Source organism: Podarcis cretensis (genome assembly GCF_951804945.1).
Source record: "Podarcis cretensis genome assembly, chromosome: 2".
NCBI classification, from domain to species: Eukaryota; Metazoa; Chordata; class Lepidosauria; order Squamata; family Lacertidae; genus Podarcis; species Podarcis cretensis.
This window is the reverse complement of record NC_137171.1, coordinates 56,798,092-56,825,743: the sequence shown is the minus strand read 5'-3', so window position 1 is coordinate 56,825,743 and position 27,652 is coordinate 56,798,092. Positions and strand designations below refer to the sequence as shown.

The following is a 27,652-nucleotide window of genomic DNA, read 5'->3' as shown; positions in this document are numbered from 1 at the left end:
GGCCTTCATTCTCTTCCATAGAACATGTTCTGCAAAACTATTTAGAGCAAACTTTTACATTATTTGCGGTATTTATTAATTCAAAGATAAGTAATAGTTATCTTTGGACATAAGATGTATTGTTCTGTAAAGATTGTAGATTTGGGGTGAATAATACCATAATTTTATCCATAGAAAGGTACCCGTTACAATTACCATCTAGGTTTATTCTAAAATCATTCTAAACTTATTTTCCAACTGTTTTATACCTTGAAAATGAAATATTGCATATCAAAACTATTTTTAACCACTGGGATGTACAAAAATAGAAAAATATAATATGAATGTTACTACAACTTGTTTGTGAAATATTTTAATGCAGTTTATTTTAATAAATAATTTTTAATAAAAAGGATATCAGTTTAAATCTTCCAATCATCCACCATCCCACTTCAAAGCTTGTGAAACCTATTTTGCCTTTTTAAATCACAGTTCATTAAGCATTACAACCACACAAGCCCTATTGAAGTTAATGATGGTTAGGCAGGTTAGGCAGCATTTGGTAGATTTGTATCCTATGTTACGATAGTACTGGAGTTTTCTCAGCAGGAATTTGAGTACTGAAGATATATGAGGCACAGTAACAGAGCATGATTGTTTAAGCACAGAAGAATGACTTTTCTTTCTAGACCGTTCTTTCACTAGAGATGTGTTGCAGATTTGTCTAAAAAAATAAAGTACTAGGCAAATAACAGAATAAAAAAGACTTTTGTTATTAGCGATGCAAGGCAAAGGTTGGCTTCCTGTCAGAAACAAAAGGAGAGCACAGCAAATAGGAGAAATTATTGGTTGCCTTTCAGCTTTATGGGGGGTGGGGAATGAACTGTATATACTAGTATCTTCAAACATGTTTTAGGAAGAAAAGGTTTAGGTTGAAAAGCCTATGACCTGACTTTGGTTGTTCCATTCCATACATCTATTTGAATGGAAGGGAATGGAAAATTCTTTGTAAATTATGCTTTTCAAGGGTGTAGAGAGACACCACTAAAATTTTATCTTGTGCTGGATCAAATACTTGTTTGAAAGCATTGCAAGCATACAGGGCAAAAAAGTTAGCCTAAATATAACACTGTGTACTGTGTTAGTTATTTGAAAACATGCCAGGCATATTCTTCTAGCACAGCCTAACATGTCAGAATTTGGTCCATTTTATTTTACTGTGAATGCTTGCATCTGAATAAGCGCTTATTCAGTTCAAAAACTTTGAATGCTTCCAGAAATGAGTTGGTGCAATGAAGTTGTTTGAGAAAAGGTGTTACTGTAATTCCTTTTCTCTTTGCTGTATAAGAGCCCAGTTCATATATACATTAAAGAATCCAAATGGACAACCATTTACATTATGTCAGTATAGAGGTAGCCCTGCCAAGTGAGTTCTGGAATGGTCTTCCAAATAGTTCAGCTGAGATTATTTCCAGTACTACACACAGTGGTTAACAGTGGGAAACTTCGTAACAATGGAAAATAATGACCAATGTATTCTACTGTTAGCATCTTATAATTTTCCAGCCACAGAATTTTCCTGTAGACAACATGAAGAAGTTGTAAGGGCCTTTTCGGTAGTGGTGCCTGCCCTGTGGAACTCCCATCAGATGTCAAACAGATAAATAACTATATGACTTTTAGAAGACATCTGAAGCCCTGTACAGGGAAGTTTTTATTGGTTGCTGTTTTATTGTGTATTTACTATTTTCTTGGGAGCCGCCCAGAGTGGCTCGGGCAACTCGGTCAGATGGGCAGCATTTAAATAATAAAATTATTGTTGTTGTTGTTGTTATTTCAATTTACAACAACATTAATATAAGTATTTTCAGCTTTTGTTAAAGATGAAAGATTATTCCAGGGATTCAGACTGTAAACATCACTATTTGGTTCTTTGTTTCCAAAGTATTAGTTTCCTTGGTTGTATTAGTTCCTATCAAGTATGGCAGCCAAAAATGTTTACAAAAGTTGCATGAAAGGTGCAGGCAACTCTTGTGAATAATTATTTTTCTACCAGAAAGTGCATTCAAAATAAGACTGATTTATCACACACAATTCCCACCCAGATGTTTCATACATTGTAGCAGCTTCAAAGTTATTGAAAATATATGGGCATACTGTGTTGCCACGACCATTTCAGCATATGGAAATGATGGGGAGGGGGAGCTCAGCACCAGTGGAATTCCAGTTTCACCTACCCATGACAAGACAATTGCATACATGTGTTTGCAAGATGCTGAATTCAATCCAGACCAGCTTTTGTCATGCCACCACACACATTTCATTACGCTTGTGCTGGCAGGCCGAGGGCCAACTCATGCTCCGTTCCATGCAGGGCAGCAGAGTGCATGTGGCTGCCATGCCATAAGCTGAACAAGGATGAAATCAGCATGGCTTGAACTGTTCCCTGACCATCACATAGTGAATGTAATTATCAGAACAGGCAGTATCTAGACTTAAGGAAAAGTGAAGACAGTCCTTATTTATGTAAAGCACAGCATCTTTTTTTGGGGGGGGGATTGAGATTAGCTAGTTTCATTATGCTTCCACTTTCATGATGTATATGAAGACTGATCTCCTGACACAGCTTCCTCTCAAACTTTTACTTGACCTGCTAATATTCTGCTAACATGCAAGTATGCAGAAACCACTTTTGTTATAATCAAGCTGCTGAACAACTGACATAAGGATTGCATTGCAGATTTCAGTTTCATGGGTGAAACCACAGATCATTGAAATATGTATTTCATAACTTTCACACCAGCCTAAACAGGGAAATCCCAGCATCCCAGATCAAATTCTTCAGCCAGGACTTAACTCACTCTGTTTATATATTCTTATTACAAAATGTAAGCCTGATGCATCTGGTTTTGCTGTTCAAGGTCCTATAAATGTATTTTGAAGCTCTTTCAGCTATGAATGTTTTGATGTGGATATATCTGGAGCAGTTCAGTTTTCCATGTCCCCCCACCCCCAATAGCCCAATACATTTTGCTGCCTGAGGCAGATCGGTAAATTGCTTCCTACCCCCACAAAACTCAAGGTGCAGAGTTGCCAAGGCAAATCAGGTTATTTTAACACCGGAGGCTAAACATCCTAGGAGTGTTTTTTTTTCCTTTCCCTGGCAGCAGAAGCACAATAATAATAAATAAAATAAGTAGCCCTTTCATGAAAAATTGGTTGCCTCCCTCTGCCTAATGGCAGGGCTGGTATAACAGCATTCTTCCTAACCCCATCAGCTTATTTTAGCAGTAATATTTTCAGATGGTCTGTGAACATTTTTTTCCTCCTATACCCTGTCAAACGGAACCTTTTCTGATGTTCAGGCCATCAATTTTCTTTTTCTTTTCAGAATTCATTAGGCTGGGAACAGCTAAACAATTCTGATGGAGTAATGTTCACTGATGGCCAGGCCATTAAATTTTTGTTTCTCTCCCGACCTGTGTTTGCTACCAGCTGGTATTCAGAAGCACACTGCTTCTACTACTGGTGACAGTGCACCGCCACCATGACTAATAACCATAGATAGCCTCATCATAGTGTAGCACCCTGCTTGTGGTTAACGCTTAGCTGGAATGAAATATTCAACGCAGCAATAGAGAAATTAAAATAATAATTTATTTGTCAGACAAATAAATGATAGGCACCGTGGTATATGGTTACCAAAGCTCTGCCCCTTCCAGCCCTGATGGCCAGCACTTATATTTCCTCAGCCCAGCCCCCTTGTTCCTCCTTTGGCTGCCTCTGTCCAATCAGCCTGGTTGAAATTCCTATTGGCTGTTTGCTAGAACCAATCATAAAAGATACACCCATTTCCTATTACCTTTTATGGGAGGCAAAGAGCTATATTTCCTTCTATCCATAAATGGCAGACAAGTAGCCATATATCTTACATTTGCCTCGACGAGGCACCTTAATTACCAGATCACCTTTTGCCCCTTTTGCCCCTGCATTCCAAAACAAATGGATAAAACAAATGGCTCGTGGTATTAAATTCTATCTAAACAGAGATCTTGGGTTCACATTCTCACACACCATCAATGAAACAAGAATCTAACATAAGAATCTAACATTTCTTACTTTCTAAATCCTTTGCATAATTACATTAAGCCAACAAATCTCATACATAACATAGATAGCTTTTTAGAAGAAAAGGCCTTTGCAAAGTAAAAAGGAACTCAGTAAAAAACAGCTTCAAAAGAAGCCTCTTCAGTTTATACCCCCCCTTTCCCAGCCAGCTGCTTTTCCCATTAGCTCTTCCCAAAAATTATTGCCCTTTAACTCTCTCAGTATACCTTAAACCTTTTCTGTTAAACAATAAATCTTACTATTTACCAACTCTTAATTAGTGTTTTTGCAGCTTGATTGTATTCTGTAATATGTAGGGTCAGTATAACCTTTGCTCCCAGCCTGTAATTCCCTTTTACAACTTTGAGAAACTTGTCTCCTGCTACTGCTATAAATCAGGGGGGCCCTTGTTCAGGAGAGCAGGAAGACAAACAACTGCCAAAGTACTTAGCCAGCTGGTTTCTGCCTGGCATGAAACCTACAAACATTTGCAAATATATCTTTAAGCTCATTTTAATATACAGGCCTTGATCAGATGCCTCAATAGCTGTCAACTTTTCCCTTTTCTTGCGAGGAATCCTATTCAGAATAAGGGAATTTCCCTTTAAAAAAGGGAAACGTTGACAGCTATGAGCCTCATCCTCCATGAATTGATTTAATCCTCTTTTAAAGTTTATGGCTATCATTACCTTTAGAATAGAATATTGAAGTCTGATAGGAAGTATAGGTGGGAAAAGGAAGCCAAGCTTCATTTTGTATCACTGCATTTGTTACATTGCACTTGAATATGCACAGTAGCATATAGTAAAGAAGTATGATAGGGTAAAGGAAAATGATATTACACTGATCCTGCTTGAACATAAACAATAAGAATCTGAATGTTGGATTCTAACTCCCAACAGCCCTAGCTGCTATGGGCAAAGGTCAGGGTGATTGTAGTCCAGCAGCATTTGGAGGGCCACAGGTTCCCTACCCCTGATGTAGAGAGAAATCCAAGACTTCAGAACAGTCTCCTTATTAGAAGATTAAGTTTTAGAACAACTCAGTTTAAGCTTTGCCTTCTGGGTACAGTTGCTTTTTACCTATTTACATTTCAGCTGTTTTGGATTTATTTCCTTTTGAAAAATCCTACAGCTGAAGCACATTTATTTCAAAAGGCAAGAAGAAAAAGTTCTCTAAACCGTATAGAAATGGCTTTTCTCTTGGTTACTTTTTCTTTTCTGTTTTAGGAATCAAACATTGCTACAATTTGGGGGCATTTTGCGTTTTGTGTGTGCCTGAGGGAAAGCTTGTAAGGTTTCAATTCATCAGTGCAGAAGCATGGGGGAGTGTATATCATTTCAGTCCCTGCTCACATCATCCTAGTTTCCTTTCCCAAGTTTTGTCTCTTATAAGGATTTATTTTTCCTGAACAGAATATACACAGTTAATTCCCTGCAGGAGAATTAAATTGCACTAAGTCTTTATGAGCTAGGGTTTTGGAGCTGATTTCAAGTACCGCTATTCAAAATTGCTCAAAACCAGAGGTTGAAGGAGCAACCCTGGGAGGGAGAAGCAGTTTCCAAGCACTGCCCATTGGCTGATGGGTGGTGGGAACATGTCTTGCTACAGCAAAGAAACAACTGTGTGCTCAATTTATGATCAGGAGGTCCTGCATGTTCCTTTGAAGCCTGTATGGTGAACACGCATGGTTTGCCAAACATGGCCTTGCTGGCAAAATGGGTCGGCCAAGCAGACTAAGTTTGGAGGTTCTCCAGCCTTGGTATAATGTCTGCTTAAGACACACGTTAGCAACATGGCCGCAGGATGAGTTATATCTGACAGGGAACTCAAGGGAAGGTAAAATGGAGGCCGATGCTTAAAGCAAGAATGCAGGTGGGTCAGTGGGCAAAAAGAATGGAATGTGCACACCATTTGTGCAAGGTCTACAATGGTATAGTCACACCACCAAGTAGCTAAGTTTGGATCCTCATCAGATCTCATCTCCACCCAAGCAAGCGACTGCCAAAGGTCCTCCCACCAGTGGCAGATAGCAGAAAGCCCAGAATGGGACTTTGGAGGGCACTGGAAGCTTTGGACATGCAGGATCCTGAGGGACGTGACACATGAGCTGGTGCAGCAAAAATGGATGGAAAACAACCACCCCCAACCCCAAACCACATCTTCTGCCCTGACAGGCAGGAACCAGCTGGGCCCCAGGTTAAGTTCTTCCAATCCAATGACCCCTAGTCCCATTGAGGATGGCTTGACCTGCCAAACAAGGGGGCGGGTGGGGGGCGGGTAGCAGGGAAGTGTAAGCTCTATGAAAGAAGTAACAGACAAGACCTTCAAAAGACTATCCCATCTGCTAGCTATATGTGTACTGATAGAGATTTAGGAGGGCAAAAAAGCAAAGTGCTACTTATTCCAAATATTTTAGAAAAAGTTATCTGATTAAAAAGCCTTCCAAGCAAGGAGAACACATGCCAAATAGCACCGAAATAGTTCATGAACATGGTGAGATACAATGCTGGCACCCTCCACATCTCATTGTTAATTTAACTAGGAAGACAGAGTAGCTCTGATTGCCAAGAAAAGGATTTCAAATGCAAATCCCAGACTTAAGATCTTTTGAAATTTTGAATCCAGCAGGATTCCCCCTAGGCAGACAGTCTTTCAGTCTCAGGCTCTCGATGTCAGATATTTTTAAACCTTAATATGTTTTATATTTGTGTTGATTCCACATAAATAAGTCTATAAAACATGACAAATACTCCATTCCCAAAATGTGTATGAGAGAATACTTTTCTACTCCTTTTCCAAATTCCTTGCTGATGACGCCCCCCCCCCCAATTATGGGACCCAAATATTAATATTAAAACTGCTCCGCTTGGTACAAATGCTTTGCTTAAAGATTGGATTTCATATGTTAATTAGGAATCATAGGGATTATTAAATATATATTTGCTTCATTCATTCAACTAGGTCAGAGGTCATTGTAAAACCTTAAATATTCTAATAAAAAGCCAAACACACATTCCTCTTGGATATGTGTTTCAGAATGTAATAAGAGCCAGATTATATTCTCTCATTGGACATTTTAACCCTCTCCTGTCCCATTTAATTATTTTGGTATATTTCTCTATTACTTGGCCTATTCCTTCTGCTGAAATGGATGAATATGAAGATGCTATGAGGGAGCAGCACTAGGCACCTAAGCAGAGTGCTGACATTGAATACTTACAAAATAGTACAATAGAATTGGAAAGTTAAACTGTGTCTGCGGCTAATTTTAAAATTCAGAACATAAAAATACGGCATCACTCTGAAAAATAAAATAAGACCTTTCTGAGCACTTGTACAGCAACACTATTTGTCTCTTCATTTGAGACTTTCCATTTGCTTCAGAAATGAGGTATTTTTATTTTTATTTTTTTTGAGCCACCATTTGAGAAAGCTTTATGTTAACAAATAAAATTCTTGAGACTAAATGCTGCTACTAGAGCCAAAGTTCCTTTCTGGTTATTTGATTTTTCCATTGATCATCTGCAAAAACACATTTTGAATACACATTATTCAAGCTTTAGATTCTAAAAATTATGAGAGACACAGCTGCCCTTATAGTTGTTCTTTTTGTGAATGTCTGCACACGAGATACCACACAGAATGAGAGACTGACTCTCCAGAATTGCCATCTGGGCTGGATCTGTGTGCTTTTCAGAGGGTGTGTTTCTTCTTGTTGGGGTGGGGAGTTGAGAGAGGAGGGAGATTCCATGACTATAAACACTGAACAGAGCAGAATTCCGAGCCACCTCCTGTATAATCTGATTTGCCTTTTATATGTGGTTAACTCATCTCATATGTGCTAGATTACTGAAGGAAGCTTCCAAAGCCTTTGTTTGCTCTTACATTTACTAGCTAAACTGGTTTGATTCAGCTGACCTTTTAACGAGTAATCAACACAATGAATGGCATTTCAGTTGACGTTATATACACCTGCAGAAACTGCTGCTGAAAGACTACTAAGAAGTAGTCTTGATCTATTTATTTGTTTATATGCAATATAAATACACATATATATTTAATATATTCTCTTTCACTCGCAAATTACTTCTGCAGAATTAAAGGTTTTACTGGTGTAGCTCAATCCTATGCATGTCAACACAGAATGAATAGCCTTTTCAAATAATTGAACATTAATTCTGACTCGTTTACACAAAACTTTGTGTACAGTTTATACAGCATTACTGTTTGTTGAACATTCATTCTAATTTGTTTGCAGGGAGGTTACTGGACATTGCTTGACATTGTTGCTATCCCATACATTCCAGTACAGCTTCCTGTCCCTTTTCGGTTTGTTTGTTTTTAATTCGTTCGTTGTGCAAAAGCACCAAATTCACTTTAGTGGTGCATCCTAAATTTGCTGGTATGCAATTGAATCGTACCCACAAATAGTGACTGTCTGGAAATGGCCTAAGTCCAACTAAATGTAAGTGAGCATAGAATTGCTGCTCAAAGCCACAAAGAAGAGGCTTCTTGCATTCACCCATATTTTTGAATCTTTTGAAACATCCCCTGCATTAAAGTTGATTGAGTGAAAACAATTGATTCATTGTTTTCTTTCTTTCCTGAAGGTTTTTGTAATATGATGTCGGATGACCTCACTAACTCGAGTAGGAAAGGAAATTGCATGTATACACCCAAAGCCTTTTTCAGTTCAAACAGAAATGAGGCCAAGTAATCATGAGCCTCCCCCCCCCCTTTTTGGAAGCCTACCACAGTTTCAAGTAAGATGCTGCTGAACATGTGTAAAATGTGCAGAACATAGACCTTAATGAATGGATTTATTGGAAGGAAATCCAGTAGCTTTGAATGCACCAGGCAATACAGTACCACTCCAGAGACAGCACTTAGGTCAGCCTGTGATACAAGTACAGTACCTGCTTGCTGCTAGTGTTGCTATTACTATAAAATGCATATACAGTGGTACCTCTGGTTACGTACTTAATTCGTTCCAGAGGTCGGTTCTTAACCTGAAGCACCACTTTAGCTAATGGGGCCTCCCGCTGCTGCTGTGCCGCTGCCGCGCGACTTCTGTTCTCATCCTGAAGCAAAGTTCTTAACCCGAGGTACTATTTCTGGGTTAGCGGAGTCTGTAACCTGAAGCGTATGTAACCTGAAGCGTATGTAACCCAAGGTACCATTGTACTTCGTGCACAGCCAAAAACAGTAGATGCACATTTTTGGTAGTCTCTGCTTTCTATAACTTTTAACAAAACTTTTTTTAAAAAACGAAACACCTCCAGGATACACAGGATTTATCACCCGAATGCAAACTTATATGGTGAGTGAGTAATAAATCACAGCATGCATCTTAAAAAAGAAAACTGTGAACAAGTTTAAATGTTGCTTAAGGAGAAAACAATGACTATACAATATGTGGGACTTGAGCTGTAAACAGCAGTGGTAAAATTGATTTCTTTAAAAAAAAAATGTTTTGGTTGCTCTGGAACAGTTAGTTTGGGAAACTGGCACAATCTACCCATAAGCTGATGTGGAGGAATCTATTTTCCTATAAACATTCTCAGTGTCTTTGTCTTCCTACACAGAATAGTTTATACCTTCGGAGGTAAAGAAGTATGTGACTGTTTTTCAAACAATGGGGAGACAAAAATGATATGTAAAGGGTTAGCCTAGAGCTGTCTAGTGATGAATCATGAGAGCTAGTGGTGTTCATTTAATTCATTTGAAACACTATGAAATAACAATTGCTTGTTGCATTCATACGGGAAACTTCACTACTTCAGGAACATTGCATTTGAAACCACAACTTCTAAGTCTTGATTCTGCAGTAAGTTTACCTTTTAGTACGGATAACTACCATTTTATTTTCATTCATTCATAGAGAGATAAAACTGCCAGTATCTCACACATTTGTCCCAGTGCAGACTTTCCACTTCATATGTCTGACGGGAGAGGAAGATTTTCAGATGACACTGACAGGTGGAGAAATTGGGTGCCAGCCTTTCCCCAACTGGGTGGGACCCAATTGCAGAGAAGAACTTCTGGCAGGTCACAGGTCCTCTGGTGTCATTTAAAGATGGTATTAACCAGAGGCACAGAACCTCTGACCCATATCCAAGGCAAACGTGCCTCCTAGAAAAGGTGATCAAATGCTTATGGACAGCCACAACTCTTTCCCTGCCCCAGCCCTCTGGGCCATGCTGATGCTGTAATGAATACCCCAAGGGCAACAGTGGAGGTCAGATTAACTTCCCCATTAGCCCAGGTCTTTGTGTGGAACACCAAGTCCACCTCTTTATCATTAAAATTTTTTGAATGAATTTTGATTTATTGCAGACAGGCTTGGCATTCAGCAACAGCTCCACCAGGTCAGAGGCATGGCAACTTGGATCCAATACCGTGACATATTAATAGTTTTAAGAGGAACAGTTCCCATGTGTGAACGAAGCATTCAGTAGCTTCATTAAATAAGTGTGTGTTATAAGATGTCCATCCCTTTTGAGGTTAAATGTGAACAAGGCCTTAGTAGATCTCCTGACTATAGCTTGCTTTTACCACAGCAGTAATACATATGTAAGGTACTGCTCAAGTACAGTGGTACCTCGGGTTCCATATGCTTCAGGTTAGATACGCTTCAGGTTACAGACTCCTCTAACCCAGAAATAGTACCTTGGGTTAAGAACTTTGCTTCAGGATGAGAACAGAGGTCACGCGGCAGCGGCGCAGCAGCAGCGGGAGGCCCCATTAGCTAAAGTGGTGCTTCAGGTTAAGAAGGGACCTCCGGAACGAATTAAGTACTTAACCCAAGGTACCACTGTATTATTGTTCCTGGAAAGTGTATTGCCTGAGCTCCTCAGCACTCCTGTGTGTGACAAACACACACATTTCTCTAGCTGGGTGTGGTGGGTTGACCTTTCTGTGTGCAAAAAGATTAATTTTAATTTGAAGAATGGCATTGCTAAGTTTCTTCTCAAAAGCATAAAAACAAAATAAATCAAGGCACAAACTCCTTTTTTAAAAAAGTTTTTTTTTCTTTTTTAAAGGAAAGGGAAAAGGAAAATGCACCAGAAATTTTTATGCAGGTCAGATCAGTTAGTCTCCAGACTGAGGAAATGTCTGTAATTTTAAACTTTGAAAGCAAGAGAAAAATACATCTCAATATGTTGCAGCTACTTCATAGGAAGGGGGCAAAGGGACCACAATCCAAGAAGGAAGTCAGGAAGGAGAATAGGCAAAAGGCATGGATAAGAAAACCTGCAGGGCATCCCATTTCTGAAACATGGTTCCCTGGATATTTTGAAAGCCATTGTTTTCTTATTATCAGGTGCCTGCTATTTATTTATTGCCCACCCTTCACCGTTAAGGTCCCAGGGTGGGTGACAGCATTGAAAACAATTAAAAACAACTTACTAATACTAATACAATTAAATAAATTTATTTTAAAGTTAAATTAATCCCAAACCTTGGATTATCAGGGACTCTCACCAAAAGGGTTTTTGCTTATGATGATGGCAAAGAAAAACTTGAAACAAAGATGCTGAATTTTGGCTGTGTAGTCAAGAAATGTTAACTTTCACTTGAGAAGCCAAGTATCTGGCAAAGCTATTACAGTTATAAAAGTGCTGCGTACTAGTTGACATGACTCAGCAGGAAATACGATAAAACATAAGAAAGGTTTTCTTCTGGGGGAATAAATCTAGTTTATAATGGTCAGTGAAGACAAAATGAATCATAAAAGAGACTCATGAAGTCTACTTTGGTAACCAATATAATGAGGGGTAAGGGCTAACCAGTCTAGACTCCTAGGCAAATTGCCATGTACCAAACGTGATATCCCAAACATTTTAAAAACATAGATTTTTTAGTTGGTCTTTCTTGTACAAAGCTTTGTATTTAGGCATGACCAAAAGCCATATTTTCTGCCTCTTTCCATTTGCCTTCCCTGTTCCTCTGCTATATTACAGGGGCAAAGAACAGGAAATATATGCAGACAAAGTTAAGTTGAAAGAGAGCCACAGGGAGTGGGAAAATCTCAATGGGTTTGGAAGCTGGAACACATGGGGGAGAAAATATGAAGAAACTGGACACTTCCAATGGAAGGGACAAAAGTTGACATTGAAACCAATAGCTCCAAGTCTGGCAGATAAATATGAAATCATATCACTTCTCATAAACCAGTTCTCATAGTTGCTTTTCCCACCACCTTTCTACAAAGTTAGTACTGTTGAGCAAACAGTAGTAGTAAAACTAAGATCTTTTATGTGATTGCTTATGATGGCTATTTGGTAGTGGGAACAAAATTAATTTATTAATCTGAAAATAATAAATCCTGCTCTTCAGCCAACAAGGCTCCCAGAGAGGCTCACATAAGATCAATAAACATAATAACAAATCATTAAACCATACAAACTTATGTATCCAGTGGTTTGTGACTTCACAAACTGCACATTGTCTTTAAATAACTTATTTAAAGAGGTGGCAATGATAATAATTCCCTTTGCTTGCTGCTGTTGGTCCTGAAGGTCTCTGTGGCAGACAAAGCTCTTTCAGCTGAGCCCCAAACCAATGGACAAGAAAGGTGTTTCTAATCTCTTTTACGGTATGCTTCCTTTTTCATAGTTTCGCAAAGAGCAGGGTACACTTCAAGAAACAGAGGAATTGTGTGATACCACACTGTGCTACTTTTACAAGAGAGAATAGATATTTTGAGGCATCAAATAGGGCAGGGGAACCAGTGGCCTTCCAGATGTTGAATGATCACTCCCATCATCCATGACCACTGGGTGGAGCTGATAGAATTTCGAGTCCCACAACATCTGTAAGGCCACAGGTGCCTCAGTCCTGAAATAAGGAATTATGTGAAATTGCTAACCATACCTGCTGAGATGAAATGCTCCATTGCTATTTATAGTAGGACTCTGGGATTGGAAGTGACACAAAGTTTAAAAGGTTGTTTTTCATGTTCAAATGATCCTGATTTGCTGTTGTCTGGCCACAAAAAAAGCCTACAACTGGTGAAGTCATCCCTTGTGAAGGTGTATAAAAAGACCTGGTATTTCTTTACAGATAAATGTTTTTTTAATTTGCACAGTATAGCATATTTGAGCAAAACTCCAAAATAATCTTAGCCAGTGCTTTTTTTCTAAAAAAAATGTTTAGGGGTATGTTCATTTTGACTCAAGAAAATCACCATTTTATAGTTCAAATCAGGGAAAATAAATACAGTAAATGGACAAAAGTACAAAGATTCAGAAATGTTTAGGGGTATGTGTACCCCCTGCGTCCCCCAGGAAAAAAAGCACTGATCTTAGCATCCTTATGCATATCAGTGAAGTTTTATGCCATCTGGAAAAAAATAGAGGCAATAATTATAGTTTTGTAGTTGTTCAGTGTGGATTCAGAACTCATTTTGTTTAATACTAGGTGGTTTACAAAATGCCTAGAATTAAAGTTAACCACAGAGAATGTGACTCTCTGGATTATTTACAACACAATTTATTTTAGTTTAATGTCATTGCAAGGTTTTTAAAAAAGTAATATCTCATTGAAAGAAAAAGCTGTGTGGTTGGGAGGCAAATGAAAATGTAAAAATGGATGAGGATCAATTGTGGGGTTTCTTTATTCCACCTGAAGGTATGGAGGTTTGTCAGATTAGTTTTAATGTGAGGAAATGCTGTATGTACATCAGATGTAAAAATAATAATAATTCAGCAGTTTTCTGTAACCATGTCTGTTCTATTATTGTGCAGTGTTGGGCTCCTTTGGGCATGATGCTATCAGTGACCACCACCACCCCTAACATGAGTAAAGCCACCTCTTTGCCTTTGTCACCACCATTGCCCAACATTCCCTCTCCCTCTGACCCCAGTCAGCAGCACTGCTCTGGTGAAAAGGGGAAGCCTAAGGCTGGCTCCTCCTCCTGCTTTTCACCGCTTACACTGGGAGAGATCAGGTCAACAAGTAGCAACAGCAAGGAAGAGAAGGAGAGTCAGGAGGCTCTGGGAGTCTGCAGTGGGTTCCTGTTGGGGTGTGGGCTTTGACAAAGTGCCTCAATATCTCAGCTCCTCGCACTGGTCCTGATTGTGTACTTTTCAAGAATGGCTGAAAACACAGCCACTCTGTTTAATGAGCTATAGTTAACAAAGTACTTTTTAAGTTTGTGTTCTAAGTTCTGATTGCAACCATAACACCCATAAGCGATGCCCACTCTGTTATCCCTTTTGCTGTTTATCTTTTGCTTGTAGTATTTTTCCTTTGATGCATTAACAGGCCTTAGAAGTTGGTGCAGAGGGATGGGTGTGGAGAGCTGGCCTCTGAAACTGAGTGGAGTAGAAGGAAGAGAGGGAATTGGGACATTCAAGGGGGAGGTATGTTAGGATGGGAGTGATGAATTGAAGAATTTCTCTACACTCCACCCATAAAATCTGACAGGCACTAGCAAGCACTGTTCAAGAACACAATGTTTCCTCAAAATATAGTAAGATAAAATTGTCTCTCATATACATACTTAATGTCCCACATCAACAATGGCTTGTGTTGGCTTCCCAGTGTTTATGAAGCTCAGCTAATCCCACATGGGTCTGCTCACATTAATCAAGGACCAAGACACTTCTTCAGATACAAACTTGCTGTTAAAACTTGAGTATTGCGGCCAAAGCCTAACTAAATGCAATACCTCAACAAAAACAGCAGCAGTCATTCCACAAGAGCTACTAAATGCAACAAACATTTATTTCCCCCTCTTTTCTCACTGTATATTCTTTATCTACCAATAGCAGGCTGCATAATCCTAAAGCAGTATTGTTAGCAGTTGAGAGGCTCTACGCACAAACTACTGTTGCAGACAGGCGTGGCATTTAGCAGAAGAGGTTGCTTAATATTGGCAATGACAACTAGTGTTACAAAACCTCTGCTTCTTTCACTGTTTAGGATAATGGACCTGTTCCAAATAGAAGACCAGCGACATTTTCGCCTGGAGGAAGTCCAACAGACAGCAAACAGATATCGAATGTGCAGTACAATAACCCCACACGGCTATATACAAACAACAATGCAGATTCCAGTTTACCATCACAGATGAGTAGTCTGCATATCACATCTCCCCACAGGTTTGAGAGTCAAACAAGACATTGTGATGAAGATTATTTTTATGAATAGCTGCTGTGGGTGGAGAGAGGGCTACACTGTGGCAGGAGCAGTGGCGTAGCGTGGGGGGTGCAGGGGGGCTGGCCGCACCGGGCGCAACATCTGGGGGTTAGGGTTAGGGGGCACAAATCCACGGGTTAGGGGGCGCAAATTACTTGCCTTGCCCCGGGTGCTGACAACCCACGCTACGCCACTGGGCAGGAGGGAGGTTAATCCCTTCTCTCCAACTATTATTTCAGTGAAAGTTGCATGCAGCCACCCCAAAGCTGCTATTTGCTTCAACTGAAAAACATGTGGAGCAACAAAGAGGCTGACATGCTTATACAGTATAAATATATCAGATTATTAGGACCAAAACACTGCCACAGAAGGGACCCATTCATGCAAAAACATACTCATTTCATTGGAAGAAAACAGCTTGTTTAATTTTCTAGAACATACTGTTAAAATGGAATTTAAAAACATTTTTTAAAAAGGCTGCATAGGTACAAATAGATGAAATTCACACTGGAAAGACAAATGCATTAACTAAAGAATCAACATAAAGTAGGATTGCCAATAAAAGTGCTAAATCTCATGTTTAGGGGCCTTCAAAGCAAATTTGCCCTAAGGCTGCTTTGTACATTTTAAGAATAAGCACAGGAAGCTGTTCAGAGATGGCAGAACACATACATTGGAATGACCCCCCTCTCCTCCCCTGCACACAGTTCTGGGAGTTCTCCCGACCCACACAAGCCAATTTCAGGGGGCCTGGAGGGGAAGGAGAGGTTACGTGAATCCCACCCCTGGTATTTTAGCATTGTTTAAATCTTGAGGCTTTTTAATAAATATATATTATGGGTACTTTAGAAAATGTGGACTAATCCAAGAGGAAATGTGCTACAAGGAAGTATTCTAAGATTTTTTAAAAAGTACCCTTGAGACCACGTTTGGCAAAAAAAACACATAATGCCCTAACTGCCAGATATTTTTCAATGGTTGGGTGGCTTCCAGGTTCTTCAGTAATTTAATTTAATGCATTAAAAAAAAAAGATCCATGTGTGGCATAGTAATTCACAATGAATAGCAGCAGCTGGCCTGTCTGTGGTGCGTATGTTCACAGGTCACTCAAACTGCACTGCACAGGGGCAAGTAGAGTATGGCTACAAAGTTTGTCCTTCATAGTCTCTACAATGATCTCTACATTAATAAAAAGCTAGTTCAGGAAAAGGAAGCATTGTTAACTAAATCCCCATTAAAATAAGCATAGGGTTTGCTTATGGGTGACCTGTTTTCCTTGTGCTGTTACCTTGTGATGCAAGAAGCACTAGAAAATTTTGTTTAAATAACCCCTCACAGTTCACAAGGGATTAACTTTTTTTTCCTAAAGAACTGATTTTATTTCTCTAGTGTACAACAATCCTTTGACCTTCATTTTGTATTTAAATAGTGCTGACCCTTTGAGGTCCCTACCAAGAAGCAGAAATGGAATTGACATGGACTCAGATGTGTACAAAATGCTGCAGGATTATGAAAGACCTGTTTCAGAACCCAAGCAGTCAGGATCTTTCCGATATCTGCAAGGCATGTTGGAAGCAGGGGAAAATGGTAAGGAACACAACATCTTCATTTCAAAAAAATTGTTTAATATTCCCCCCCCCCGTACTTTTTTTTAAATTTCAAAGGTGCTTACAAGGAGTAACTGTGCCAATGAAGGACCAGGTACACAGCCTGGCACATGGGCAGCTGTCCAGGGCAGCTGTCTACCAGCTCCATCTTGTACGCAAGCTGAGACCCTACCTGCCCGCGGACTGTCTTGCCAGAGTGGTGCATGCTCTAGTTATCTCTCACGGACTACTGCAATGCGCTCTATGTGGGGCTACCTTTGAAGGTGACGTCAAAGTACAAACTACAACTGATCCAGAATGTGGTAGCTAGACTGCTGACTGGGATTGGCTGCCGGGACCATATAACACTGGTTCTAAATGATCTTCACTGGCTCCCAGTACGTTTCCGAGCACAATTCAAAGTGTTGGTGCTGACCTTTAAAGCCCTAAATGGCCTCAGCCCAGTATATCTGAAGGAGTGTCTGCACCTCCATCATTCAGCCTGGACACTGAGGTCCAGGTCTGAGGGCCTTCTGGCAGTTCCCTCCCTGCGAGAAGTGAGGTTACAGGGAACTAAGCAGAGGACCTTCTTGGTGGTGGCACCCTCTCTGTGGAACACCCGCACATCACATGTCTAGGAAATAAACAACTATCTGACTTCTAGAAGACATATGAAGGCAACCCTGTATCAGGAAATTTTTAATGGCTAATATTTTACATTTTTTATGTGCTGTAAGCCACCCAGAGTGGCTGGGGAAACCCTGCCAGATGGGTGGCTACAAATAATATTTTACTACTACTACTACTACTACTACTACTACTACTACTATTAAGTGGCTAAGATTCCATGGCTGCTCTTTGTTTGGGGCACAGCTAAAAGCAAATGGGATGGAGGAGAGAGATAAGGAAAGAAAAGGTGAATGTGATCAGACATATATTTAGACTTTGCTCTTCTGTTGCCCTTTCTATACTGCCAGTGTACTTCTTAATATGTCTTACAAGTCCTACAAGCAGTTTCAAATTGTGCTGAAATGATTAAAAAGAAGATTTTTAAATTTTTATGAGAGAGGGAGAGAGAGAGAGAGAGAGAGAAGAATTCTCACAAAAAACCCCAGGGCAACTAACAGTATCAATAATTCAACAAATGCAACACTGTTAAAGTCACTCTCCGATTGCATGGAGCCCAGACAGCCCCGTGGTTTTCCCCGGAGCAGAGGGTGATGAAACAATCGTTGAGACGGCTAGAGTGCCGGTGGCGGAAAACTCATTCTGAATCAGACCGGACACGGGCTAGAGCTCAACGTCGAGCCTACCAAGTGGCAATGGCGACGCCGAAGAGGGCCTTCTTCACCACCTCCATTGCATCTGCAGAAAACAGCAGCAGGAGACTTTTTCAGGTGGTTCGCAATCTATCGGAACCACCTGCACCACCGGGGCCTGGTAAGGACCCCAAGATCTCCTGTAATGCTTTTGCAAAGTTTTTTGCAGATAAAGTCGCTCAGATTCAGAAGGAGGTAGACTCCACCATGGGAGCAGGGCCAGGGCGGGAGAGTGCTAGAGTTCTGTCTAGTCCTGTTACATGGGATCAATTCCAATCTGTTACCTCCGAGGATGTGGACAGGCTGCTTGGACAAGTGAAACCAACCACCTGTCTCCTTGATCCTTGCCCATCCTGGCTGATAAAAGTGAGCCGGGAAGGGCTGGGCGATGGGCTCTGCGGGGTGGTGAATGCTTCCCTCTGTGAGGGAGCCTTCCCAGACCCGCTGAAAGAGGCGGTCATTAAACCGCTTCTTTAAAAAAAATCTTTAGACCCAGCCAATTTGGCCAACTATCGCCCAGTCTCAAATTTACCATTCTTGGGCAAGGTGATTGAGTGGGTGGTTGCCAAACAACTCCAAGCACGCCTGGAGGATGCGGACCATTTGGATCCCTTCCAATCAGGATTCAGGCCTCACCATGGGACTGAAACTGCCTTGGTCGCGCTGGTTGATGATCTCCGGCGGGCTAGGGACAAAGGTGAGAGCTGTTTCCTAGTTCTGCTGGATCTCTCAGTGGCCTTTGACACCATCGACCATAAGATCCTTCTGGACCGTCTAGAGGGGCTGGGAGCTGGGGGCACTGTTATACGGTGGTTCCGCTCCTTTCTCCTGGGCCGTGTCCAGAAAGTGGTGGTGGGGGATGAGTGTTCAGACCCCTGGGCTCTCACTTGTGGGGTGCCTCAGGGTTCTGTCCTCTCCCCCATGCTTTTTAATATCTATATGAAGCCTCTGGGAGAGATCATCAGGGGGTTTGGGCTGGGTGTTCATCAGTATGCAGATGACACCCAGCTCTACCTCTCCTTTAAATCAGAACCAGTGAAGGCGGTGAAGGTCCTGTGTGAGTGCCTGGAGGCTGTTGGAGGATGGATGGCGGCTAACAGATTGAGGTTGAATCCTGACAAGACAGAAGTACTGTTTTTGGGGGACAGGGGGCGGGTGGGTGTGGGGGATTCCCTGGTCCTCAATGGGGTAACTGTGCCCCTGAAGGACCAGGTGCGCAGCCTGAGAGTCATTTTGGACTCACAGCTGTCCATGGAGGCACAGGTTAATTCTGTGTCCAGGGCAGCTGTCTACCAGCTCCACCTGGTACGCAGGCTAAGACCCTACCTGCCCGCGGACTGTCTTGCCAGAGTGGTGCATGCTCTGGTTATCTCCCGCTTGGACTACTGCAATGTGCTCTACATGGGGCTACCTTTGAAGGTGACCCGGAAACTGCAATTAATCCAGAATGCGGCAGCTAGTGACTGGGAGTGGCCGCCTGGACCACATAACACCGGTTCTGAGAGATCTGCATTGGCTCCCAGTACGTTTCCGAGCACAATTCAAAGTGTTGGTGCTGACCTTTAAAGCCCTAAACGGCCTCGGTCCTGTATACCTGAAGGAGCGTCTCCACCCCCATCGTTCAGCCCGGACACTGAGATCCAGCGCCGAGGGCCTTCTGGCGGTTCCCTCATTGCGAGAGGTAAGGTTACAGGGAACCAGGCAGAGGGCCTTCTCGGTAGTGGCGCCTGCCCTGTGGAACGCCCTCCCAGCAGATGTCAAAGTAATAAACAACTATTTTACTTTTAAAAGACAACTGAAGGCAGCCCTCTTTAGGGAAGTTTTTAATGTCTGATGCTGTACTGTTATTAATATTCAGTTGGAAGCCGCCTAGAGTGGCTGGGGAAACCCTGCCAGATGGGCGGGGTATAAATAATAAATTATTATTATTATTATTATTATTATTATTATTATTATTATAAATACACATTAAAATGCAATGCAACAGTCATTGATAAAATAGGCAAATAGAGCCACTATGTTCTGAAGGTCTGCATAAATAAATGAGTTTTTAGCTGACACCTGAATGAGACCAATGTGCAGGACAGCCAAGTCTCCCTTGGGAGAGGGTTCCATCTGCTTTATAAATATGATGGAAGGGACGCTTTCTGGAATGATGGCACCCCATGCATTGTTTGTACTTAAATGATTCAGTTTTAATTTATCAATTTTCTTACATGGATTTCCATTTCTGTTGCTTTAAAACTAAATCTTCCATTCGTCTAACCTCTCTGATACAAAGACACTTATGAAGTACCTATGCGCAATCCCAAAGAAGTTAAGAAACTCCTTAGAATGTTATTTTTCTCTCCCAGGAGCTCTAGGGTCTTTTCTTTTCTTTTTTTTTTTAATGAGCAGCAACACACTGTGTCTCTAATAAGAAATGTTTCCTGCAGGGAATCAGACAGGATTTGTAAGGCAACATAACAGTTACCTCGGTAGGTGCCCCTCAGCCGTGAAAGATGAGCCCTCAAACCACAAAGCAGAGAAAAGAATGTTTGGGGTTGTTCGATCACTTTTTACAGAGTTTTGTAGCTGCCTAGTTGAGAAGTTGAGGGACATAAATTTGGGGGTGAGAAGCGTGGGCATGCAGAAACAAAGGAGAAAAACAGCCATGAACGCAGCAAAGTTCAGCATTACTTTTAAACTCCTTCCTCACTCCCTAAGCTGGTGAGAGAATTTTCACTAAGTGCTCTGTAAATTGCCTGCCATTTTGAAGCCTTTATCATTGACTAGAGCTTCTGGGAACCTTTGCAGTAAATGTATCAAGAAGCTATAGTCACCTAAAGCAAATTAGTTGAGTGAATTTACTTCAAAAAAGGAGGCAGCAGGGATCGTGTGGCAGATGCTGGAGTCCCATCAGTCCTAGCCTGCACGGCTAGTAGTCATGAAGGGAGTTGTGGTTCAACAACAGCTGGAGGGCTACATTTCTTTAAACCATATTTAATGTTACAATGCAGCTATCATAGTGCTGCTTCCTTATTTCATTTTTAAATGAAAGTTTAATGTAAGTGTCCTATTTTGAGTTTATTCCCTACCAGTGAAAATTCATTTTTTTAAAAAAGCACTGCGGTGAATTTCCAAATATACGCACTTGTGTGAATATATACATGAGCATTACAGGATGCATTAATAGCTTGCCAACATACCCCTTTCTACATAAAGATTTCATTGCTTCCCTTTTTCTGGTTGTTTTTGAACACATATGAAGCAAAACCGAAGGCCAAGAAAAGAGCCAGCGTCTAACATGCTGCCTTACTTTTGTTACAGACTCTTAAAGGTCTTCCTGAGTCATGACATTCAATAAAACAAATAAATCTCTCAAGTAGTAAAAGTGCACTTTAGCAGTGTTATTGCTGGGCTTTCCCCCCCCTTGCACAGCAAAAGGTTTTAAGCTTTTTTCCATGGGGTTGAGCATATATCAAAATCTTACTAAGTTAGACAATGTCTTTTGTTCTTCTATGGTTTCATGTATGTGCCTCTTTGGTACCAGCTCTCATTCTTTTTCCTTGGCATACTTCCCATTAAAAGGTCAATCTCTGGTTTATCCATTTAAATCAGAGCTCATATGTTTGCATGCCTTTTTATTATTCTTATGGTCATTCCATCATTTCATTTTTTCAAGTATTGTTGTTAGCATATGGAGCCTGCTTATCTAACACTACTAGGATCAGAGCACTTACAGCCCCAGCCTAACCATGCTCACTCAGAAATAAATCTCACTGATTCCAAGAAAATTTACTTCCAGGTAATGATACTGTGGAGTGCATCCTTTGTCAGAGTTTAAGAATAAATCACCCCTTCAGTTGAGAAGCTTGTGTGTTAGCAACATTCCACATCCCTTAAACAGATAACTCCAAAAACGCCGTCTTAAATTCTTGGCAGGTGAAAAACATGACAGGCTGACGAGTCCAAGACATGTTAAATCTCCAGTATCCAAATTGGGTGGAGCCATGCCTGGCTTACAGATGCTCCCTGAGTGCACCAGATGTGGCAATGGAATTGTGTAAGTACATGAATCTCCCCAAGAGCCTTGACGTTTAAGATACTGTACTTTTCCATGTATAAGACAAGGGGGGGTTTTTTACGTTGAATTAATGTGTAAAAATTGGGGTTGTCTTATACATGGGTAGTTCCGTGTTGGGACAGGGGAATGGTTGCTGCCATGAGCAGGAGATTGTTAGCGGTGGCTGTGTGAGTGATTGATGGCTGCGACATGGGCTTGGATTGATTGGCTGCTGCTGGAGGCGAGCAGCTGAACATTTGGTGTTTTTTTGCGTCGCGTGCGATAGGAAGCGTTGTTCAGGCGGGTGAGTGATTTTCAGCAATTCCCCACCCCCATAAGAAGCTCAACAACTCTGGGCAATCCTCCCCCCCAAAAAAGCTCAAGAACTCTGGACAATCTCCCCCCATTTTCTATATTTTGAGTCCCCCAAAATAGGGGCGTCTTATACATGGAAAAGTACGGTACTTTTTGGTAAAGCTAAATAAGGAACACACCACCTGCTTAACTGTAAAATCTTGTTATAATGTAATTCCGTAAGGCAATGTTACTTGAAGGGGGTGGGGGAGAGACATACACATGTAACATGGCATTTGTGCTGCATGTTACAAAGAGTTTTTAAGATCAATAAATGTTATCCTCTTGATCCAAAGCCACTTGGTTGCTCCAAAGTGCACATGGAAGCTCCATACAAGAAAGAACTGTCCTGCTCGCTTACATGTCTGGCAGTGCTTCACACACAGCATTTTCCGTAAAAGGCAAGCCACTAATAAAAACCTGAAATGAATAGTAATCGTTTGAAATGTTTGCATTCTAATCTTATCTTCTTTCCTGCGACAGTGGCACAATAGTGAAAGCCCGTGACAAGCTCTACCATCCAGAATGTTTCATGTGTGATGACTGCGGCCTCAACTTGAAGCAAAGGGGCTACTTCTTCATTGAGGAACAGCTGTACTGTGAAATGCATGCCAAGGAAAGGGTTAAGCCGCCAGAAGGATATGATGTGGTTGCTGTTTATCCCAATGCTAAAGTTGAACTTGTCTAAATAGATACTCTTATTTCCTGGAGAGGTCAAGAGGTGGCACACCCACCCACAGGCACAGGCACTGTTTTAAAGCATGGCTGTAATCAACTCTGATTATTCAAGTCTCAGTAAAATGTCTTTTCAGAGATAAAATGGTTTGCACTTGGGATCTCAAGGGAATAGTGCTGAAAGGCCTCTCAAAAGGATTTCTCTCTCCTTTTGACACTTGCTTTTGGGTTGCTGTGTTGCTGTTTGGTTGGGTCTGTTTTGTTTCATTTTTTACTGCACATAGTTTCCATCATACCCCAGTCCAAAACCTGTGTAAATATGGGTGCTTTTTAAAACACTGTTTCATATAAAACCAGTATTTCTTTTATTCTGGACTCAGCTCAACTGGTAAAGAAAAAGCGATTTATATGTGTTGTATGTGCGATATAACATTGTGTCACCAGGTGGCGAGGTGGAGTCCAGTTTTTCTCTATCTGTTTTCCCTGTTTAAATTTACGTTTTTAAACTGAAACGCTTCTTTGATGTGTCTAAATCCAGCCTCTGTCTCATTATAAAATATAAAGAAGACTGCATGAAAGCTCCATGAAAAGAAGGCACTTTAAGAATTGACATTTTACATTTTAAAGCGTTGCATCACATTTACTTTTGTCAGTAATAGAGATATGCCACAAAGATAGCTTTGTGGCTTTCAGAGTGATAGAAAACTGAGGCTACGTGTAATGAGAATTTTAAATATGAAGCTGGCTGCATGAGTTTCACCAGGAATTGTGGGAATGAACAGGTAAAGGACTCGTAAGAACACAGATATATATATATAAAAGTAATGTCCTGGTTGCCATTTCCAAACAATACTATTTATTACATGTAAGACTAATCATTAACATTTATCATTCTGGTGATATCTGTCAGCAGCAGCTAGAGCTATCCACTGGGGCTTGTGCTCCAATACTGCCTTTCTTGTTATACCAGAGAAAATATCCTGGGAATCCCAATGGATGGTCCCCCGTTGACTGGTAGTAATGAACAGGCTGGAGACCCTGTTAAGTTTCCTCAGGTCTTTCCAGATCAAGGGGACCCTAATATAATTTCCATTGTGGCACCAAACTATAACTGTGTAAACCACTGTTGTGCCCTGCATAAAAATGCTTAAGAAAGATTTCACATATATATTGTACATGTGGTTTTCTCTCTCTCATCTTTGAGAAAGCATGGCTTCTTTTGCAGATATTCTTGGTTACTGAATCATCTAGGCACCTGCATTTATTCTTTCTTTTCCTTTTTTTAAATAAAACTTTGAACAAAGGGCTTTACACGCCAGCCATAAACACTTTACTTAAAACTGCTTTCAGATACAATGAAGTTGACCTGGTCAACACTATGTGCAGAACATCTAAATCCAGCCTAGGATGAAAAGAAAAATAATTCATTCCAGATTCTGTTCTTAGGGCAAGGCATCAGACCTAAATATCATAGACATTTAGGAGCTTTCAAGACAATCATTGTGTAGCACAACAATTGCACATTTGTTATTCATTTGTTACATTTGAAATTGTCATGATAGACACAAATTGTTCATTTCTTGAGAGGAATTATGTCATCACCAATCCTGATTACAGAGCTATTGGGGGAGGGAACCCCTGCAGTTTTTGAATAGAAGGATATGACTGAGACCTTACAGAAGTCAACTCCTGAACTCAAGTATAAACAATCCAGATGTGAAAATGAGGGTGGAGTGCTCAGTGGCCCTTGTGCTCTCCGAAACAGTGATTGCCCTGGGCAGCCAAACAGCTAATCCTAAGTGTAAAGGGGGGTGGGGAATAAACTTTCTATGTCTAAATGTTTAAGCCTCAACTGCGTTTTGGCAACAGCTTATACACCATTTTTTAAAAAGACAGAATGCATTACATCTTAGGCAATACGGTCACCTTATGGAAGCAGATCCAGTATGATGTTGTGGTTCAGAGTTGGGAGGCCAGGATTAAAATCCCCACTCAGCCATGCAGCTTGCTCTGTGACCATGAGACAGTCGCAGTCTCTCAGCCTAACCGACCTTGCAGGGTTGTCATGAAGATAAAGTGGGAATGGAGTAAACCGTGCAGAACACCTTGAGCTCCTTGAAGGAAAGGTGGCATAGAAATGTAAATCTCTAATGAAACCATTGGCATATTCTGTTCAGTGGAAGGCTCTGCACAAGTAATGCTATGAGCCCAATTCCTAGTTAAGTGCTAGGCACATGCAATACCCAAAAATATAAAGAATGATCCATCAAGCTTTGTATCAGCAATATTGTTTGGCTCTTTGAGGGGGCATAGGCTTTTCTCAAAACACAGACATATAAGAAATTCAACTAGGACTGCTTAAATCCCGCCCCCCCACCCCGCCCCAGGATGGGAATGATGGAAGAGTTCACTGTTTGCCATACTAGATTTATGACAGTGGAACATCAACAGAACTCAGGGTAGAGAAAGGCAACACTCACAGCATTATTATCCAAGGGTTCCACTATGTGGCCTGCAGGTATAAATTTAAAATAATAATAATAAGCAATTAAGGTTTTGTGCAGAACGGTTCCATTTGTTTTAGGAACTATAAACGCCTACACCAAAGGGAAAGATGTGTACTTTGCTTAGAAACAGTATTGCTTATCCATTTCACAAACACCATTGCTAGTAGAACAAGTGTGAATCCACGTTGCTCTGTGTGAACAGGTATAATATAACTTAATTAAGAGGAAAAAATGTGGCAACAAGCTAAAAAATAATTGCGTGCTGTCAGTTAATCCAGATTGCTCTTTACAGTGAATACAGTTCTGTGTTTTCTACCCAGTTACCTTAGCTAATTAAACAGATGAGGTTCAGTTCATTAATTGATTGATTAAATATGCACAAAGTTGTACAGTATATGCAAAATATTAGATCTAAAAAAGCATACCGTCATTGCCTTTGGATGATGTATACATCTGCCACAACAGGGATAATTTTCAAAGAAGTCATTCTTTCTTCCAAAAAGGACTCCTCGTATGGTGAAACTTGTCATCTGCAGTTGTTATACAGTGCTTCTATTAAAAATATTTTCAGTTTTTAGAATTCTTTTGACCCATTAATTGGTGATTCCTTTTTAGTCGGTCAGCATTTTTGTCGATTAATCTAATTGACTTACTAAGCATTGGAACCATTAATATTTTCACATTATGTTTGAGCAAATCTAACGTCAGGTTGAAATTCTACCTTGAAATTCTTGTAACCACATTGAAGGTAGCTTTGCCACCAATGAAGTTTAAGTTTGCTGGTCTAGGGGTTTTTGTTGTTGTTGATGATGATGGATCCGTATCAGTACAAATGAACTGAAAAATTATAAATGTTTATCATTTATTAATAGCATAAAAATATTGTTGCTGTTTTATTTACTGGTTGCTAATGGAAACATGTTTCTTTCAGATAGTCATGAACATTCATTGTAATTTTGTTTATTAACATTGTTGGTCCTCAAGGACCAAAGCTATTTTTTTGTGGGTTTCTATATTAACTAGCACTGGAAAATGCATCTTATGAACCTCTGATTTTTCATACTGGTTATGTACATTTCTTTTCAATAACAAATACACAGTATATTCCCTTTGCGAGGTAACTGATCATTCATATGGCTAAGCAAACCTGTCCTTAAAGTTTATCTTCCATCTTTCACTCATTGCCATTAGAAAGTAAGCTCATTAATCTTGTATTGTAGGAGCTAGAATATATTGGGGAAAATTCATTGAAATTAATGTTACAAAGGTTGCTTGCCACCCCCCAATCTCTGCTGAGTGGTAGCAAGATTCCAGGTGGTTCTAGGCCAGGGGTCAGCAAACCTTCAGCAGGGGGCCGCTCCACTGTCCCTCAGACCTTGAGGGGGGCCAGACCATATTTTGAAGGGGGGGGGGGAGAAACAATTCCTATGCCCCACAAATAACCCAGAGATGCATTTTAAATAAAAGGGCACATTCTACTCATGTAAAAACACGCTGATTCCCGTACTGTCTGCAGGCCAGATTTAGAAGGTGATTGGGCCGGATCCAGCCCCCGGGCCTTAGGTTGCCTACCCATGTTCTAGGCACTCACCCAGGGTTGTGTTTCAAATGGGAAATCAAGGCACAGCGGAGACTTTATTGTACCCATATTTACCCGTGGGTCTGCTTTAGAGAGAGTTCAGAGCATTACATCTCAAGAGGAGCTTGCTCTCCCAGCAATGCAACAGTGGATTCCCAAGGCATCCATGGCTCTGTCCCAGCCTGCCAAGATGGCTCTGCCTTCACAGCAGCTCATGGAGTCCTCCCCCTTCTTCCCCAACCTCTACATTTCAAAAGGATGCATTTTTACTGTGTAACCTCTCCCTCCCATCTTTGCTATTTAACCAGAGCTCAGGCAGAGGGTCAACTGTCCATTGATAGCCCTTGTCCCCA

The 27,652-nt window shown here is 40.8% G+C and overlaps 1 protein-coding gene across 1 annotated transcript in view; it reads left to right on the top strand.

Moving 5' to 3' along the window:
* Positions 1–26,833, top strand: part of PDLIM4 (PDZ and LIM domain 4) — a 64,057-nt gene extending 37,224 nt beyond the window's left edge. The window contains exons 4-7 of the mRNA XM_079966568.1: positions 15,019–15,197; positions 16,664–16,821; positions 22,064–22,184; positions 23,022–26,833. Of these exons, the coding sequence (XP_079822694.1) occupies positions 15,019–15,197; positions 16,664–16,821; positions 22,064–22,184; positions 23,022–23,226 (663 nt within the window). The 3' untranslated portion in view covers positions 23,227–26,833. The remainder of the gene's footprint in view (positions 1–15,018; positions 15,198–16,663; positions 16,822–22,063; positions 22,185–23,021) is intronic.
* Positions 26,834–27,652: the final 819 nt, after the last annotated feature.